The sequence below is a fragment of the Carex rostrata genome, chromosome 9 (assembly GCF_964058835.1).
Source record: "Carex rostrata chromosome 9, lpCarRost1.2, whole genome shotgun sequence".
Classification (NCBI taxonomy): domain Eukaryota; kingdom Viridiplantae; phylum Streptophyta; class Magnoliopsida; order Poales; family Cyperaceae; genus Carex; species Carex rostrata.
The window spans coordinates 4,782,928-4,799,224 of record NC_135926.1 but is presented as its reverse complement, the minus strand read 5'-3'; the positions used below and the strand labels follow the sequence as shown (position 1 = coordinate 4,799,224).

General features: G+C 35.6%; 3 protein-coding genes across 5 annotated transcripts; 1 reads left to right on the top strand and 2 right to left on the bottom strand.

The window, feature by feature from the left end:
- Positions 1 to 639: 639 nt before the first annotated feature.
- Positions 640 to 4,092, top strand: LOC144559535 (Protein phosphatase 2C family protein). 2 transcript variants are annotated; one of them, XM_078308588.1, is made up of 9 exons: positions 640 to 893; positions 1,067 to 1,743; positions 1,837 to 1,877; positions 1,961 to 2,027; positions 2,111 to 2,195; positions 2,515 to 2,684; positions 3,265 to 3,408; positions 3,521 to 3,649; positions 3,762 to 4,092. In XM_078308588.1, the coding sequence occupies exons 1-9, from the start codon at positions 716 to 718 to the stop codon at positions 3,927 to 3,929; spliced, it is 1,659 nt and encodes a 552-aa protein (XP_078164714.1). In that variant the 5' UTR covers positions 640 to 715; the 3' UTR covers positions 3,930 to 4,092. The 2 variants fall into 2 exon arrangements, with proteins under 2 accessions (XP_078164714.1, XP_078164715.1); XM_078308589.1 differs by having other exon boundaries at positions 656 to 893; positions 1,057 to 1,743.
- Positions 4,093 to 4,478: 386 nt separating this feature from the next.
- LOC144559536 (non-specific lipid transfer protein GPI-anchored 11-like) lies at positions 4,479 to 7,207 on the bottom strand. 2 transcript variants are annotated; one of them, XM_078308590.1, is made up of 3 exons: positions 6,517 to 7,207; positions 5,696 to 5,722; positions 4,479 to 4,846 (listed from the first exon to the last, which is right to left on the bottom strand). In XM_078308590.1, the coding sequence occupies exons 1-3, from the start codon at positions 6,851 to 6,853 to the stop codon at positions 4,665 to 4,667; spliced, it is 546 nt and encodes a 181-aa protein (XP_078164716.1). In that variant the 5' UTR covers positions 6,854 to 7,207; the 3' UTR covers positions 4,479 to 4,664. The 2 variants fall into 2 exon arrangements, with proteins under 2 accessions (XP_078164716.1, XP_078164717.1); XM_078308591.1 differs by having other exon boundaries at positions 4,479 to 4,790; positions 5,697 to 5,722; positions 6,517 to 7,092.
- Positions 7,208 to 7,808: 601 nt separating this feature from the next.
- On the bottom strand, positions 7,809 to 11,337 carry LOC144559534 (inositol-3-phosphate synthase). The gene is made up of 10 exons (XM_078308587.1): positions 10,634 to 11,337; positions 10,448 to 10,516; positions 10,038 to 10,173; positions 9,702 to 9,949; positions 9,340 to 9,566; positions 9,083 to 9,198; positions 8,756 to 8,932; positions 8,471 to 8,659; positions 8,325 to 8,387; positions 7,809 to 8,217 (listed from the first exon to the last, which is right to left on the bottom strand). The coding sequence occupies exons 1-10, from the start codon at positions 10,819 to 10,821 to the stop codon at positions 8,098 to 8,100; spliced, it is 1,533 nt and encodes a 510-aa protein (XP_078164713.1). The 5' UTR covers positions 10,822 to 11,337; the 3' UTR covers positions 7,809 to 8,097.
- Between the last annotated feature and the right edge of the window lie 4,960 nt (positions 11,338 to 16,297).

Genomic DNA, 16,297 nt, shown 5'->3' with positions numbered 1-16,297 from the left:
AGGAGAGGCTTCACTAGGAAGGAGAGATCAGAACTTGTTTCTGTGAAGAGAGAAAGAGAGATCGGAACAGAAAGAATAGGAGTAGCTGGAGAAAGAAGAGAGAGAAGAGAGAAAGAGAGATCATAACTTGTTTCTGTGAAGAGAGAAAGAGAGAAAGAGAGAAAGAAGATTGGACCGAGACAGTTGAAGTCAGTTGAACTGGGAATGGATAACGCTGTGGACAGATGGTAGACAAAGCCCAGCAGACAGAAACTTTTTCTCAATTTTGAAGTTATTGTTACAAAATAAAAAATTACTATATAACATAATAGTTAGTAAGACAACTACACCCTTAATATTTGTTTATTTTCAAAATTTATACATAAAAAACCGATTCTTCAACAAATGAAGATGAAGAAAATATATTGAAATTTTTATTAAATATCATTGAGTATAAAATTATTCATTTAATGCCGTTTTCTTTAATTCACCCTCCAGCTGCCAAAGAAAAATTGTAATATATCCGAAAATTTAACGGTAAACCGAGTGCAGATGAACTACCGGAAGAAAACATGTGCCCAGTTAACCGCACAAGCGACCAGAAACGCTCCCGCTCTCTCCCACGTGTCATGTTTTGCCCTTCCTGTCACCTCTCACGCTCCACTCAGCATCGTTATCTCTCTCTTTCCCCTTCTCTTCATACTCCCCACCTCTATTAAAACCCAACCCCAACACCATGGCAGAGATCCCTCTAGCCGGACTGTTAGACCTCCGCCTCCCTCCCTCATCCTTTCCTAAGCTCACTCCACCTTCTCTCCGTCGCTCTTTTTCTCTCTATCGCTTCTCCGCCGCTTCTGCCTCAACCTCCACCTCCTCTCGCGCCACTTCTTCTCTCGAACTTGCCTCCTCCAAAGGTAGTTACTCTACTCGTTATTTTGATCCCGTTCCCTCTGTTTCAAGCCAGTGCACCGTGGAGCCTGGGTTCAGAGATCGCTTATGCCTCTTTCATTTTCCTTTTCGTTTCATTTTGGATGTTTTATTTACGTTTTTTTTTTGTCTTCTTGATGCTTCCTGGAGGATTAAACAGAATTCGCGGACGGTAGTGTACTGTTTCAGTTCATGGATGCGTCAGAGATTGAGAGGCTAAAGGCTAAAGATGCTGAATTACAAGAGAAGAAAGTGAAAGAGACTCGTGCTGAAGCGATATCAGAAATAGAGAAATCGGATTCGTCAGGTATGGATGCTGACAAAGGGCAGGCTTTGGTTAGTGAGGAGATAATCAGGTCGACCCAATTTGAAGTAGGTTCGGGTGTTGAGGCAGAATCGAACAAAGAGAAGGTTAGTAAATCAATTGGTGCTGATGGAGACGGTGAATTGGGGACAAAAAGCACCGACTTAGCATCAGACAAAGAGAAAGAAAAAGAAGGAGAAAGCTCTGTAATCGGACTAAATCCCAGCTTTGAGAGCCAACAAACTGTGGTTTTAGTAACTGATGCAAATCCGTTGGTTGATGCATCATCATCATCAGATTTGAGAATTAGTACAGAAGAGAGTGTTAGTGAGCCACCATTAAATGACAAAAAGAGAGAGGCCAACTCTCTCAGTGAAGATGGGAGGAGTGATCAAATAAAGACGGATCAGAGTAATTTGGAGTCTAATGAGGCTTCTGATGTATCTACTGCACCCGAATCTGACACTGACAGTGAAACAGAGTCGAGTATATCTAGTATAGAAGAACATGATGAAGAGAATAGCCTTCCGTTGGTATATTCAATGGCTAAATTGTTACTCTATTTCATGTTTTTTTTAATTTGTAGGCTGTTCATATTCCTCATTGAGATTGTTTATACTGTGCAGGGCACTGAACTAATGAAGGAAGATTTCTGCAAACTTCCTAGGTACATATACATGTATTTTGGTATTTTTTTGGTAAACTTCATTGTTTTCTTCTTTATAATTAATGTTTATCTGTGCAATTTAGTGGAACCCTGCCGGAATCAAGTCTTTACTTGGCTTCAGGTGGTGCAATTCTTCCTCATCCATCTAAGGTTAATAGTCAGAAACTCTGATCTCAATATTTGAAAGCAAGTTTCTTTGATGAGATTCTTAATCTAAATACATCTCTATTCAGGTACGGACAGGTGGGGAAGATGCGTATTTTGCAATTGACAACTGGTTTGGTGTAGCTGATGGTGTTGGTCAATGGTCATTTGAAGGTAGTTTCCATATCATTTGTTTCATTCTTATCTGCATTGTCAAACATACTTGTGTGCCTTTCTCAAGCAACCATATTTTTTTTTGTTGACGATATGACCAGAATTATGCTCCTAAAAGTTTAGAAAAGAAGTTGGTCGCACATTTCTTACTTTTGACTTTCTGTATCCTGCAATGACTAATCTGAATACAAATAAAATAAGCAAGGTAGACAACCTGGAAGCTTGAAAAGAAAGAATTTTTGCATGGTGCACAATTTTGGATAGTCAGCAAATTGAAACTTTATGACTGGATATTTCTGTTTTATTTTGTCATCGACAGGTATAAATGCAGGGTTATATGCAAGAGAACTGATGGACAGTTGCCATAGAATAATTTCTGCATCCAAAGATGTGCAAGACCTTACACCCAGCCAATTGTTGGTCAAAGCAGCAGCTGAGGCACGGTCTCCTGGTTCCTCCACTGTTTTAGTAGCTCATTTTGATGGCCAGGTACACCTTATTATATCAAATCTGTTCTGATATGAAATAAAACAACAACAACAACAAAAATCTGTTCTGATAAACATTTTGGTGAATATTTTTTTTTACTGCATTTGAAAATGAGACCGTTTGTTTGTCACATTGTTCAGTTACCCTAGTGTTGTTAAATTAAAGCCAAACCATATTAATAAATATGAACTATGAAGACATAAAAAGGTGCATCCTAAAAGCTGACAATCAATTTTGCCAATATTTAAATGCACCACTTTTTTTGGTGGGGTGTGGGTGGGTGGGGGGGTTGGGTTTCAGATTTAGAATGAAAAAGGTGAAGTTAATTTCATTTTGGTATTTGATTTCTGTGAAAACTGATAGTGAAGTCAATTAGAATATGTCGGGGGGTCTAAGGTTTCTTTTTTCTTAGCTTGACCTTTGCTTTGAAATTTGGCAGTACATGCAATCAACCTAAGCAGCATGAATTGTAACATTGGCAAAATGATATATAGGGTTATTTTGCAAAGTCATGAAGTATCATTTAAAGTTCAGTATTGCAAGCATAGCCGTATTGACTAATCTTACAATTATGGTGCAGGTACTTAGGGCTGCAAACATAGGTGACTCTGGTTTTATGGTTATTAGAGATGGCACGGTTTACAGGAAGTCGATTCCTATGGTATATGGATTCAATTTCCCTTTGCAGATCGAAAGAGGCGAAGATCCCTCCAGACTTATCCAGGTAGCTTTTGGATTACTAGCTAATGGAGCCTCAATTCTCAAGGCAAAAATCGATATGAATCTGTAATGTCTTTTGCAAAAAGTAACTTAATTATTCTCGGTTTATTATGCAGAACTACTCAATCGATCTTGTAGAGGGGGATGTGATAGTAACGGCCTCTGATGGTCTTTTTGACAACATTTACGAACAAGAAATAGCTGATGTAGTCTCCAAATCACTAGATGCAGATCTAAAACCCACGGTAATATTCAGTATTTCAAGACATCTATTTCTCAAGGCAAAACATTTATTTAGTAACATTTATTCAGTATTTCAAAACATTTATTTTACAAGCAATTTGAATTTTTCTACAGGAAATAGCAGATATTCTTGTAAAACGAGCACAAGAGGTGGGAAGATCATCATCTGGTAGAAGTCCGTTTGCGGATGCGGCACTTTCATCAGGCTACCTCGGTTTTACAGGAGGTAAGCTAGATGATGTGACTGCAGTTGTGTCTATTGTTCAAAAATCAGTTTTATGAGAACTCGAGATAACAATGCATGCCTCTGTAATGTCTGAGGATGTTGGTGTACAATTATCATGTATAGGAATATTGTTGTCTTATTTGCTTTATCTATATTATTAGCGTAATTGCTTATGGTTGCGGTGCTACAATCTTTAATGCAAAATATAGCTGTTCTTTCCAAAGTGATATAATTAATGATAATTCTTTGAATTAGTAATTTAGGATTGAGCGGCAGCCAGGGTATTTTTTTAATCCGTTGTTTCATTGTTTGAATGAATAGTTTTATCTCGCTATGAACATTTTGTGTTGCTTTGCATTAGGGGTGGCAACGAATCGAACCGAACCGAACTTACCCTTGAATTAGTAATTTAGGATTGAGCGGCAGCCAGGGTATTTTTTTAATCCGTTGTTTCGTTGTTTGAATGAATAGTTTTATCTCGCTATGAACATTTTGTGTTGCTTAGCAGTTTGCATACTTAGATTAATTTGTATATGATTATATTAAAAAAATATTTCAATTTAAATTTATATCTGGTACTTCTACCTGTAGTATTTGATTAGAAGTTTGGATGCGACATAATCGTATTTGTATAATACTGCACGGTATCGACAGACATTAACGAAAGCTAATACAAAAATAAAATAAAAGATACAACCGTTATTAATCCCAAAAGGAAGGAAAAAAAAGGAAAAATTGCATAATACAATCGTAACACGATAAATTCGATTCAAGACTAAGGAATTTCAGGATCAACGACTTGAAATATTAATCGATAAGTTGATGGAGAAGCAAAGTAACAGCAAGACAGCAACTGTAGTGGGTTGCAGTGCGTCGAGATGTGCTGCAATTGACTTCGCTGGTGAAGGAGCAGTAGCCAACGACGACCCTCCACCCGTAGCTGGTGACGGGCTTCCCTCATCAGGAGCAGCAGCTGAAAAAGAAAGAGTTCCATCAATTGCTCTATTGTACATTGCCAGCCAGACCAGAAAATGTGAAAACGATTCAGTGTACATATGAAAAAAGGAAAAATGGTACCATGCTGTAGCCTGTAGGAAACATAACGATAGTATAATGTTTGGTAAAATGTTTGGTTCGACAATGTTCTCATGCTTGAGACGAGAAAATATTTTAGTTTACAAGCGTATGGTTGATTGAGCAAACGTAGAAAATTGTCTTTTGTTTTTTATTCCCATTTCTGGATAGAACTTTCAGAAATGTAACATTAGCAAGAATTGGTACAGTTATAATAGAGTTGTTGGAGTGATACCGGCCAGTATAATGCAATTGCCCAAAGTTCTTAAGAGTTGTTGGGGATTCTAATATTCAAGGTTGAAATTAGTATTTAAAATCTTAATTATGTTCTTTGTTATAGCTTATTTTTTACAGTTTAACAAAGTAGGACTATTTATGAGGGATAATGATATCAACTCCAAATAATGTGGTTTATAAATTTCCCCTTCTATTGAAGATATTTGCCCACATTAAAAACAAATTGGTTGCTTTTAAATCGAACATCTGAAAATACCATACAATTTTTTTTTTCTGAAATCACAAGATCTGCTCTGTAAGAACCTATTCTTTTTCCAAGTAATTGTTACTAGAATTGCAACTAGGTTCATTAATTGTTGTATTCAAAATGACCACCATAAACCACCCCCAATAATATATCCAGGTTTGATGTATTATCTAGCTTTGTATATTTTTTAATTAATCTTTTAAGTCTGGCTTTGTAGTTAGTTTAAGATAATGAAGAAGCAATTGAAAGAAGAAAAAAACGTACCAGGAGCACTCCCAGGCGCACCAAGAACTGCATAAACAAAATTCAAGAACAAAAAGATCATTAATTATAACAGCAAAAACATAATTAAAATTATATTTCCTGAAAAGAGATGCTTTATCATAAATCTTAAAGAGTATACTAGCATTTTAGTTCCACTTGGTAGCTGCTGCCAGGCTTTCTAAAATAATACTAGCATTTTAGTTGCTGCTGTTATTTATGAGACTGTATTTGCTGGGTAGATCAACCTGTGAGTTGTTAGCTGTGCAAGTAGAAACCTCTGGTTTCGCTCCCAAGGTTATTTAGAGGAGGTGAAGAGTAAGGGGAGAAAAGGTTTAAATTGACCTTGCTTTCAAGTTGAAATACACAAGATCAATGGAATATAATAGAGGTGAATTACTCTATACATTTCTCCAATTCTTATTCCTCACCAATTTGGGGTGTAATCAATGTAACCTTCTCATTTTTTTTTCTTTTATTTTTCCTCCAAACTCGGAGAGCAAAGGGCGAATACCTATTTGTAACAAACAGTCAAGATTTTGCCCATCTTAGTCAGTACCACGTATAGATTGTTTAGACATTGTACCAGTTGGTATTTTGTCTTTTTATTTCTAACGCACTTAAATTATGCCAAACTATTCATATATAGATGCTACAAGCACATAAAAAAACACAAGAAAATTGGATCAAAACAAGGATGCACACCGCCATTTTGTTTTTTGTTTTGTTAAGTTTAGTGCAGCTAACACACTATTTTCCTCAGTAAAAAAGATTAAATAAATAAAAAGAACGAACGGGAAAAAAGGGGAAAAAACGGTACTAACTGTTGCATTTGCTGGCTGGAGGTGTTTTAACTTTGCAAACAGAAGGCAAAGCCAGAGCCTTTGTTATGTTAATGTCAAGAGGAATTACAGAACCTCCCGAAAATGCTTCGCACAAGCAGTGTGCTTCTTCCTTTACCACCTTTTTCAGGCCTGAACAGCAATCCCCTTCTGGCTTTGTCAAGTTGCTCCCTTGCTCGACATATGTCAAACAATCAGCAAGACTGAGCAGTGCCGGTGTGCAATCAACTGATGGTGACGGTGCCATTATGTCGGCACCTATGGCCATTACAACTAGGTTGAGTAAAAATAAGAGGGATATTGCTAGTTTTTCAGCCATGACTGTTGTTCCTGATTTTTGGAAGTACAAACAAAATACAAGACTGTGTTGTTGGTTTTGTAGGTGCAAGGTTGTTTAGTTTCAAAGGGTTTTTTCTGAACTCTGGAGGTTTTTGGAGGAGGCTATAAGGAACTATTAAAGCGCAGTCGGTGACTCGGTGGAAGGAATGATGAGTGGCAGTGTGGAAAGGAAGAGCACTTCAGATTGTGGGATATGGAGAGAAGGGATTATTTTCAAAAAGGCGTGATGATTTGGAGGATTGCAGAGACATTTGTTAAGTGTTGAGGGCCTAGCAAGTGTCTTTTGTGGGAAAAGATTTGTGTAGATGTGCTTGTGGGGAAAAGTTTGTGATTTGCGGCTATCCAGGCTGGATCGCTGGATTTGAGGGTTTTATTCTTTTTAGCCCAGCATCAATCAAAGTCTTGATGATGGAACTCTTACATCGGAATGAGGTGGCCTGGTTTTTACTGGATTATACTTGTTTAAAATCCTCAAAATTCGTACGGATTTCAAGTTAGCTGTAATAGTTGGCCCTGTTAATTTTTTCCAAGCTCTTCTTTAGGCTTATAACAATTGTCCTAACTCCTAAAGTTATATGCATAATCACTTAAAAAGTTGAAACTCATACATACCACTTTCCTCTCAAGTGAACACCCAATAAATTGCTTTAAATTTCTTTTTTTTTTTTTGAGGAAAAATAGGGGTCAAGGCGTCAAGCCATAAATTCCTTTAAAGATTAAACCATATTTAGCTTTCTCATGTCACAACCCATTAATCGCTTCAAGATATTAATTAACTGTTCACATTCTGAGTAAAGTTTTAGGCGATCTCTGGACCCATTTGGTTCACATGTAAGCAAGGCGACAACAATATATTATTAACTTAGCAGCTTGATAGCAGGAAAGACTGCAGTAAGTTCACGTTTGGACAACACTAGAAACAAAAGGACAGAAAAGATCAACACCACAAGTCACATGACACCGATTTCATTCAAAACAAAAGGCCGCTACAAACGATGAAACGACTAAGAATTCTCCAATATTGCCTCTTGTAGGCCAATGCAGATCAATTCTGCAACCACCCACTACCACAACTACAAAATAAGAAAGAAAGAAAAGAAAACTGAAGAAAAAATAAAATACACGAAGAGGCTCAGGAAAATTCTAGAGAAACCGGGACATTGAACAAATTAATAGGCCTTCACTAACTCCCTAATCCGGGCTGGGCCGGATCCGGTCTTAACTTCATTTGTATTCCATCAGCATATTGTTCTCTGGGGCCAGCCCAATGCAAGCCCTCAGGATGTTCTCCAACATAGCTCTCTGCTTGGCTAATGCATTCACCACTGGCGTGCCAGGTGGCACCTACACATTTTCAAAATAAAAATTGTCAAACCATTAACACTTTGTAATTAAATGCCATACAAAGTGTAATTAGGATGGTCGGATATGAAATAGAAACTGTAACTTACCAGTGGGGCCTTGGTGAGGTAGCTCAGAATTGTAGCCACCGGATGGAAAGAGTGGAACTTATCCTGAAAAAACCATAAAACAGATTTAAGCATCTGTTAAAAAAAAATGGTTCACTATTTCTCACAGAAGAGGATTATGTATATACCTCTCCTTCAGCTTTGAGCTCTATCCTGGAGCTGAGCTCAGCGAGTAGCACCAAATCAAGGATAATTGGCGCCGCCAGAAGGGAATCCTCACAAGTGTTGTGGAGCACAAAAGTTTGCTTCCCACCCATGAATATCTCTGCTGTATACTCATCCATTGCCCTCTTACTGTCCCCGACATATGGTACATACTGCATACCAAAGTATAACCAATTCATGCCATCGATCTTATAAGCAATTAATGGTTCCTAAACACAGATGTTAAGTTAAGAGAATATAATTATTACCTTGATCACTATGACATGGTCGGGGTGTTCACCAGGTTCATACAAAATGGCATTACTAGTGACCATGTCATCAACTACATTACTTTTTGAGATCTCTTTCGAACGAAATGTTTGCGGGGCAGATAGGTTCATCCCGTCATTGTTTCCCAGGTGATTGTAGCTCACAATGGAGGTAGGCTGCAATATAACAAGAAATTTGTTGTGTCACTTTCCTTGATCACTAAATCCAAAATATTTAGCAACTATTGATTTTGGACATAAATAATACTAGTCAAAAACTGATTGCAATTTATATCATACTACTAAGGAAATGAAATAATTATATACCTTAATGCCGGCCCCCACAAGGAAATCAACAAGCACAGACTTTATTTTTGTCTGGCCACTCTTAAAATCGTCTCCCCCAATCAAACTATTGTGGCTAATAGCCAAATCAATCAACCCTGCAAATTGCACACATGCACCAACCAAACAGAATTTAGCAACCTGGACCCCATAAATCCTGATTAACAAAAGCTTTATATATCTTGGCAGCTTCTACCAAGTTTTCAAAAAAAAAAAAAAGTCCTATAATTTTATTGTACCTGGCACGAAGGTGTTCTGTGGGCTGCCATTAATGAATGGCACACCCTCAAGCACACACGCTAGTGCAAACAATGAGGAGGGCGATATCTCAGCCTCATTGCGATCTACTGCAGCTAAGAAATTCTCACTGGTATCATTGAGCCCCACAACTACATTGCTATACCTCTCTGTATTTGCTGTCCACAGAACCACAATCTTGTCTACCTTGTTTTTCTCTTTAAATTCCCTGCATTAAGTATTTGAAACATATTTACTTCCTCAAATCAACAAAAATTGAACACCTATACTCCTACAGAGCACAGAGACATTGTCATCTCCGTATATATGGAAGTAAGCTATGTTAACATATAAGTTTTGGTACCTTATGTCCTTGATGACTTGTTGGATCTGCTCCTTCTTGGTGCCCTTGATGACATTGTTGGCACGTGAGCTCTGGTTTGCAGCGATGAAATCCTGGTCATAGATGCCGGGCAGAGGCACCATCGACTCCATGTATGGCCTCAGCTGCTTCTGTAAGTCTATATCAAGCACCTTGGCACGCGCCATTGAATCTGCCAAGTTCATGTTGCTTATGTCCCACCCACCAAACACTATATCATCTGGGTTCACCTGAAATTTACACACAAATTTTCAAATCAGCCAGTTTTTTTCTTTTTCGTTTTTCTGTTTTTGTTAGAATGTTGTAGATTGTAATTACCATAGGGAGGAGGCTCTTGAAAGGAGCATACATCTCCTCGCCATTGTAGGATCCGACCCGAATGGTGGATGCCTGAGTGAGGGAACCAAAATAGTTGGCTTGCTGAACCTTGTCTTTTGTTGCCCATGAAATTCCCCTAATAAGAATTTGTTTTTTTTTTTTAGATTAGTCTGTGTTTGATATAGTGACAAGAACTTCTAATTAAGATTTTTGCACGCACAGAAGCAAAAGGGGTTTTGTAGAAAGTAGTTCAGGTGTCCTACAAAATCCCTTAATTTTTTTTAAAACCTTTTTTCTTCAAGGAAAAAAATATAATACAGAATCCCTTTAAGAAATTGCTGATGTCACATCGAATCTGAAGGGTAAAGTTGCAAATAAAAAAGTCAGAACTCGGAAAGGTTTGTACTCACTCTCTGTTAGCGATAACCCCAGCAGTTAAAGTGGACCCGTTGTTGCCTCCCCACCCCACGAGCATAACCCTGACAAACAAAATTCAGTTCACAAGTTGATATAAAAATTAAACGGTCAGAAAAAAACAGAAACCAGCAGATAAAAATAGAGAATAAAATGATTTAACAGGAAATTGCTAGGCGTACCCAAGTTTGGGAACATGGATGTCGGTCTTGAAGTTGTACTGCACGGTCTTAGGCCTCACAACCCACTCGGAGGCACCATCGCGGGTCTCGTGTACCAGTTCTGTCGTATCGTACCGGTACAACGACTCGATGTGACTATCGGTGTACTTCACGTTCGGGCTATCGACCTTGAACTTCTCGATAAACATCTCTCCTCTTTTTCTCTCTTCGCTACAAGAAATCAGAGGATTAATTTCACACAAAAACCTTCTTTCTCTCTCTCTCTCTGTCTTTTTCTCCCTTTCTGTGCTTATCTCCTCCTTCGGTGGGGAGAGAAGCTCGCTCTACCCGCTTATTTATAGGCTATTTCCAGCGAACACGTGTCTTGGTTGGATCCGCTACAGTTCAAGGGTTACAATGCCAATTTCAGCGAGTGAGCGTGAACGGTGATTAAGAAATCTGTGGTGATATAAGCTCTAAAAAGGCAGGTTCGACAAGAACCTACTGGAGGCAAAGATTATATCAGATGGACCGTAGCGCCGGATGGGGACCACAGATAGTACTTTTGCTGGCGTGGAGGCTTCACAGAGCGCCACATTTGACCTCATGCTGGAACCACGGTGGAGCGCCTCCTGGTCAAGTGGGGATTTATCACTTCGCAATTTTACAATGAACGCTCAGTAATTTGGTTTCCTTTTTTTTTTTTGCCAAATAATTTGGTTTCTGTTTTTGGTCTCAGGACTGGATGTTATGCTTTGAACTTTGAGCCAGACGTTGTTCTTCGGGAAGGTTACGACTAAGGTGGGCCCCGCGTATAAATGATTAATTGACCGCATTCCTCTTTTCTGTGAATAAACTTGGTTTGTAATTGTATAATATAATTTACCATTGAAAATTGGAAATGCTCCAGTCTTGTAACGCATGGTTGGACCGCGACGCTTGGCTTGAATGCGAGCGGACCACATGTTAAGCGGGACGGAGGCTTTGAGAAATTCATATGACGTCATCAGTTCGAACAATTCCAAATATCAATTAATAGACAAACCTAAATACTTCGATTACATTTTTATTCATTCAACTAAATATCCGTAATGACCAAATTATGTCTGAAATATTCGCGGATGTTGGGGTTATGTGGATGGGATAGGCATATGCTTGAGCACAATCTATCTGCTTCTAAATTATTTCAATTGTCATCTACCCCGATCTGCGCCTAAAAACATATGCAAGCAACTTAAGTCATTTGAGGTGAAATTTTATTTGTAATTTTAAATAATTCATATCAAAAATAATTTATGAGCAGTATGACAATTTCTTTTCTTAATTTTTGAACGCTAAAAGCAATCACAATATGATTAATTTCAGTCTAACTTAAAAAGAATGATTACTGGCAATATGTAGATTGGTGTGAGGTTCGTGCATGTACCATATCTTATGGAGGCAAGATATCTCTTATAACGGCAAGAAATTAAATTGTTAAATTGAATGTCTAGGTTTTAGATACCTAAAATTACCATGAAGGTTGGTGTGAAGGTCAGTTTATCTAAGTTTTAGGAATAATGTATGCATTTTGTATAAGAACAGTATTATTTGAATTAGTATCCGTGAAGAGTGTTAAGCTAAATAGTATAACAAAATTGTTAATTCTGTTTTATTTAAAATTGTGTAGATGTTATTTCAATTGTAATTCAGAATAGTACTAATTTACTACTTTTTATAATATATTAAGTTAACAAATAGATTAACTTAACACATTATTTCGAAGAGAAAAAATGCATTTCAATTTTATTCGAGTGAGAATAACAACATTATTTTCTTATTGTCTTGTATTTAAATTATTTAAGATAAATTTGATTTGCCGAAGATACACCGAAGATAAAAAGTTTCCTAAACTGGAAATGGTCGTCTCAAAAGTGCAATGTAGGTTGGTCATTGGTGGGAGGTTCGTGTACCGTATATTTTTGTTTCTTGGTTAATTTTTTGGAAAATTGGTTCAGTGTATCATATCAGATATGAGATATCACATTTCAAGCACGAGCAAATTAAGTTTGAGAGAAACGAATGCCTTTACCTCTCTTCGGTTCAAACTATTTCGATATTCTTTTGTCCTGAATAAATTTGGGGCAAGTCCAATAAACATCGGATCAAATTAAGTCTGATAATTAATCAAAATCGTTTAATATGCATCAAAATTTATGTTTAATTGATTTATTTGGTCTGCATCAAGATGACTATCAGACCGAATATAGTCCAATGACCATTACACCAGCCCCGATCTCAAATATAAACATTCAATTTATTATCAATTTTTAACCATTCATTGCCGTTACAAGAGATGCCTTGCCTAAAAAATGTGGTGAGAGGTTCATGTGAGATTCACTGTATGAACAAGCATGATAACTTTTGAGGAAAGCACATTTATTTACATTCTCCACACCCCGGTTACAATAAAATCAGATGACATTTCGCTGGATACACCTAAATATTCAATTTATTATAACTTTACTCCATTCAATGTTTCGTAACAAGAGATATATGCCTCCGAAATTACCGAATCTATATTAGTCATGGTTTGAAAGAAAAAATATTTGGAGATGACACGAGTTTGCAAAAAAAGAAAATTCAATTATATTATATATCTACGCACCACCCAAATCCAAAGGTATAGGCACGTATGCAGGAACGTATACAGAATTTTTATTAGAGTAAAAAATTATCGAATTGGGTTCAAATCTATTAGATTGAAACTAATCTTTAATTTTTTTTTAATGAAATCGCGATTAGCAATCGAATTCATTTTAAATAGATACTTAAATCACAATTAAGCTTAAATTGAAACTGCTGAACTGCACTGACAAATTGATTGAGCGAAGGAAAGAGGAGCGCCTGAGTAGAGGAGGATTAGAAGAGCGACGACCTGAGATCCTAAGAGGCTGAGCAGAAATTGCAGCTGTAAAGAAGGAAGTGATGCATTGCCAAGATAAATTTGTCAGAGCCAATAGAAAGGAAATCACAATAGTGGATTATGCGATTTTATTTTTTCAGATGCACAAATTTTAAACAAAACATGCTGCTTATTACTAAATAAAATGGATTGTGCCTACACAGTTTTTTTTTCTAGAGCTGCATTTCGGATTGGGCTAAGTCCAAGGTAGGCCAAACCTGATTTTCAGGATAGGGCAAAAGCTCAAAAACTCATATCTGTAAATTAAATTTCAAAATTCAGAATAAGACAGTTACCATATCCTACATGATGTTATATTCGTCACAGCATGTATGTATTAACTAACTTTTAGAGAGTGCGCAGATAATGCATCCAAACGCACCCTATATGTGTTCCAACCTTGAGTTATACTCAGATAATATCTGTATAACTGGCACGATTGATTTTTTTTTTCCAAATTTATGTCAATTCCATTTATTTTTATTTTTTTAAAATGGTAACTAAAAAAATTCGACCGGAAATTGCTGCGGAGGTTATTTTGGTGTCGACGACCTCCTATGGAAGCCTACGCAAATTAGTTATAAGGATACGTGGTCTTGTTAACCAAATTTTTTTTGGATTGAAGTGCACCTCCGAATGTAAATATACATATCGGATTGATCAGTTAAAGTCATTTTTTTTAGGAAAAATTACGATCATTCCCTAGATCAGTTAAAGTCATTAAGAGAAGATATATTTTGTGGATATGATCAATTTATTTTAGATCCGATTCAAACTAAAAAAAATCAGGGCCTTACTCTTTTTTAGAGGAAAACAATTGAGAATAACAATTAAAGTCAAAATTCTGAATTTGTTTTTAATTGTCAGCATACATTGAATTGAGTTGGTGATTTGCAATTGTATCTTTGCAAATATATATATATTTTTCAAATCTCCATTGTAGGCTATAATTACTATAAGAAAAAAAATACAATTATCTAACAATTTTTATATAGGAGTATGATAATTATCCTCCAAATAAATTTTCCAGCACACTTTCCAAGTATTTAATATTTAACTTTCATTTTCAACGCTCATATTTAAGCTTTTAATTCTAAATCTGAATAGTTTTAATTCCTAACTACTTTTGTTTTCAAGCCTAAAAAGAAAATATTACTTTCACCTGCTCTATTTTTTTTCTCTGACCATTCTCGTTCATTTTTCCAACGAAATACTTTTGACTTATTTTTAAGTCATCATTTTTATTTATTTTTAAAGTAAAGTCATAAGCACATTAAATTCTCAAAATTTTAAACTTCAGTCTACAACCTTTTAAACCTGACATGGAAACAATTTAAATGATTGACACAACAACTTCAAACGGTTGTAGACAGAGATTTAAAGTCTTGTGAAGCAAAAAAAAAAAAAAAAAAAAAAAAAAAAACTGAAAGTTAAGGATTGTACACAAAAGTTTAAATGCTTGACACAAGTTATTTAATCAGTTGTAGACAAAGATTTAAAGGTTTGACACAAGTACTTTAAAAGGTTGTAGACGAAGGTTTAAAAGTTTGATTGCAGTGTTTTAAATATTTTAGTATGCTATTTTAAACGTGTGATACTATATGATCGATATCAAAGGTCTAAACGCTTGAACGTAGTAGTTTAAATGATAGACATTAGAGATTTAAATAGTTGTATATTGAGATTTAAAAACTTGAGAATTTAAAGTGCTCATGAATTTTACTTTTAAAAAACGACTTAAAAATAACTCAAGTATTAAAATATGTTACTTATTTTAAAAAATAAGTTATCACAATTAAAATAAGTTACTTTATTTTTCAACTTTAGAAAATTGAAGCATTTGTTATCACTATTAAAATAAGTTACTTATTAATATAATTCCTCGCAATGTTGTTTTCTCAATCTTTGTTTTATAAAAAAAAACCTTCGCAAAGGATGTCAAGTTATGAAAAAGATCGAACTTTCAATTTTAAAATAACCAGCAGTTCTAACATTTTTTTAGACAACTGGACTATCTCTCTCTTTCTTTTTCAATCTTTACTATTAGACAATATTTTCATTAAAGACATTCGGTACACTCACAAATGTAATATTTGTATGTGATTTCTTACTTTCTCTTTTTTTCCCTTCTTGAAAACTTTAGTTTACTATTGTTGTGAGGATGTAGACAAATAGATATTGGTAGTACAAATTATCCTTACTCTTTAAAGAGGATTAAGTATTTGAGATTTTCAAATATCTCATATCATTTAACTTTTATTTATTCAATTATCTTCTCTTTCATTATTTGTCATGATTGAATGACTCATATATCATATTGATGTCCACATTTAATAGAAATACGTATGTTTGACATGAATTACTGAACACGAGTTTGACATTATTTTTTCAACATGAATTACCGCACAGCTAATTATGGTGTTTGTCACTATGCACATATCTGACATGTTGATAAAGATATTTATTTAATTTACATCGCTGGATGCAAAATTTATAGAAATTATCTTATTTGAATGTTTTTTTATAAAAAATATCAAAACGAAGAAGTCCGTAGAACAACACTAGTTTGATAAACCAAAATCATGATTCCTCTTTCTTGTCCTTAATTTTCTTGTTTCTTAAATTGAGTTCATGATGGAGATTTAACTATTTCTTTATATTGTTTATTTAGAAATTGTTTCAACTATTTCTTATTTTGTTGCTAAAATTATGTTTCAATTAAGAATCAGTTTTTAACCTAA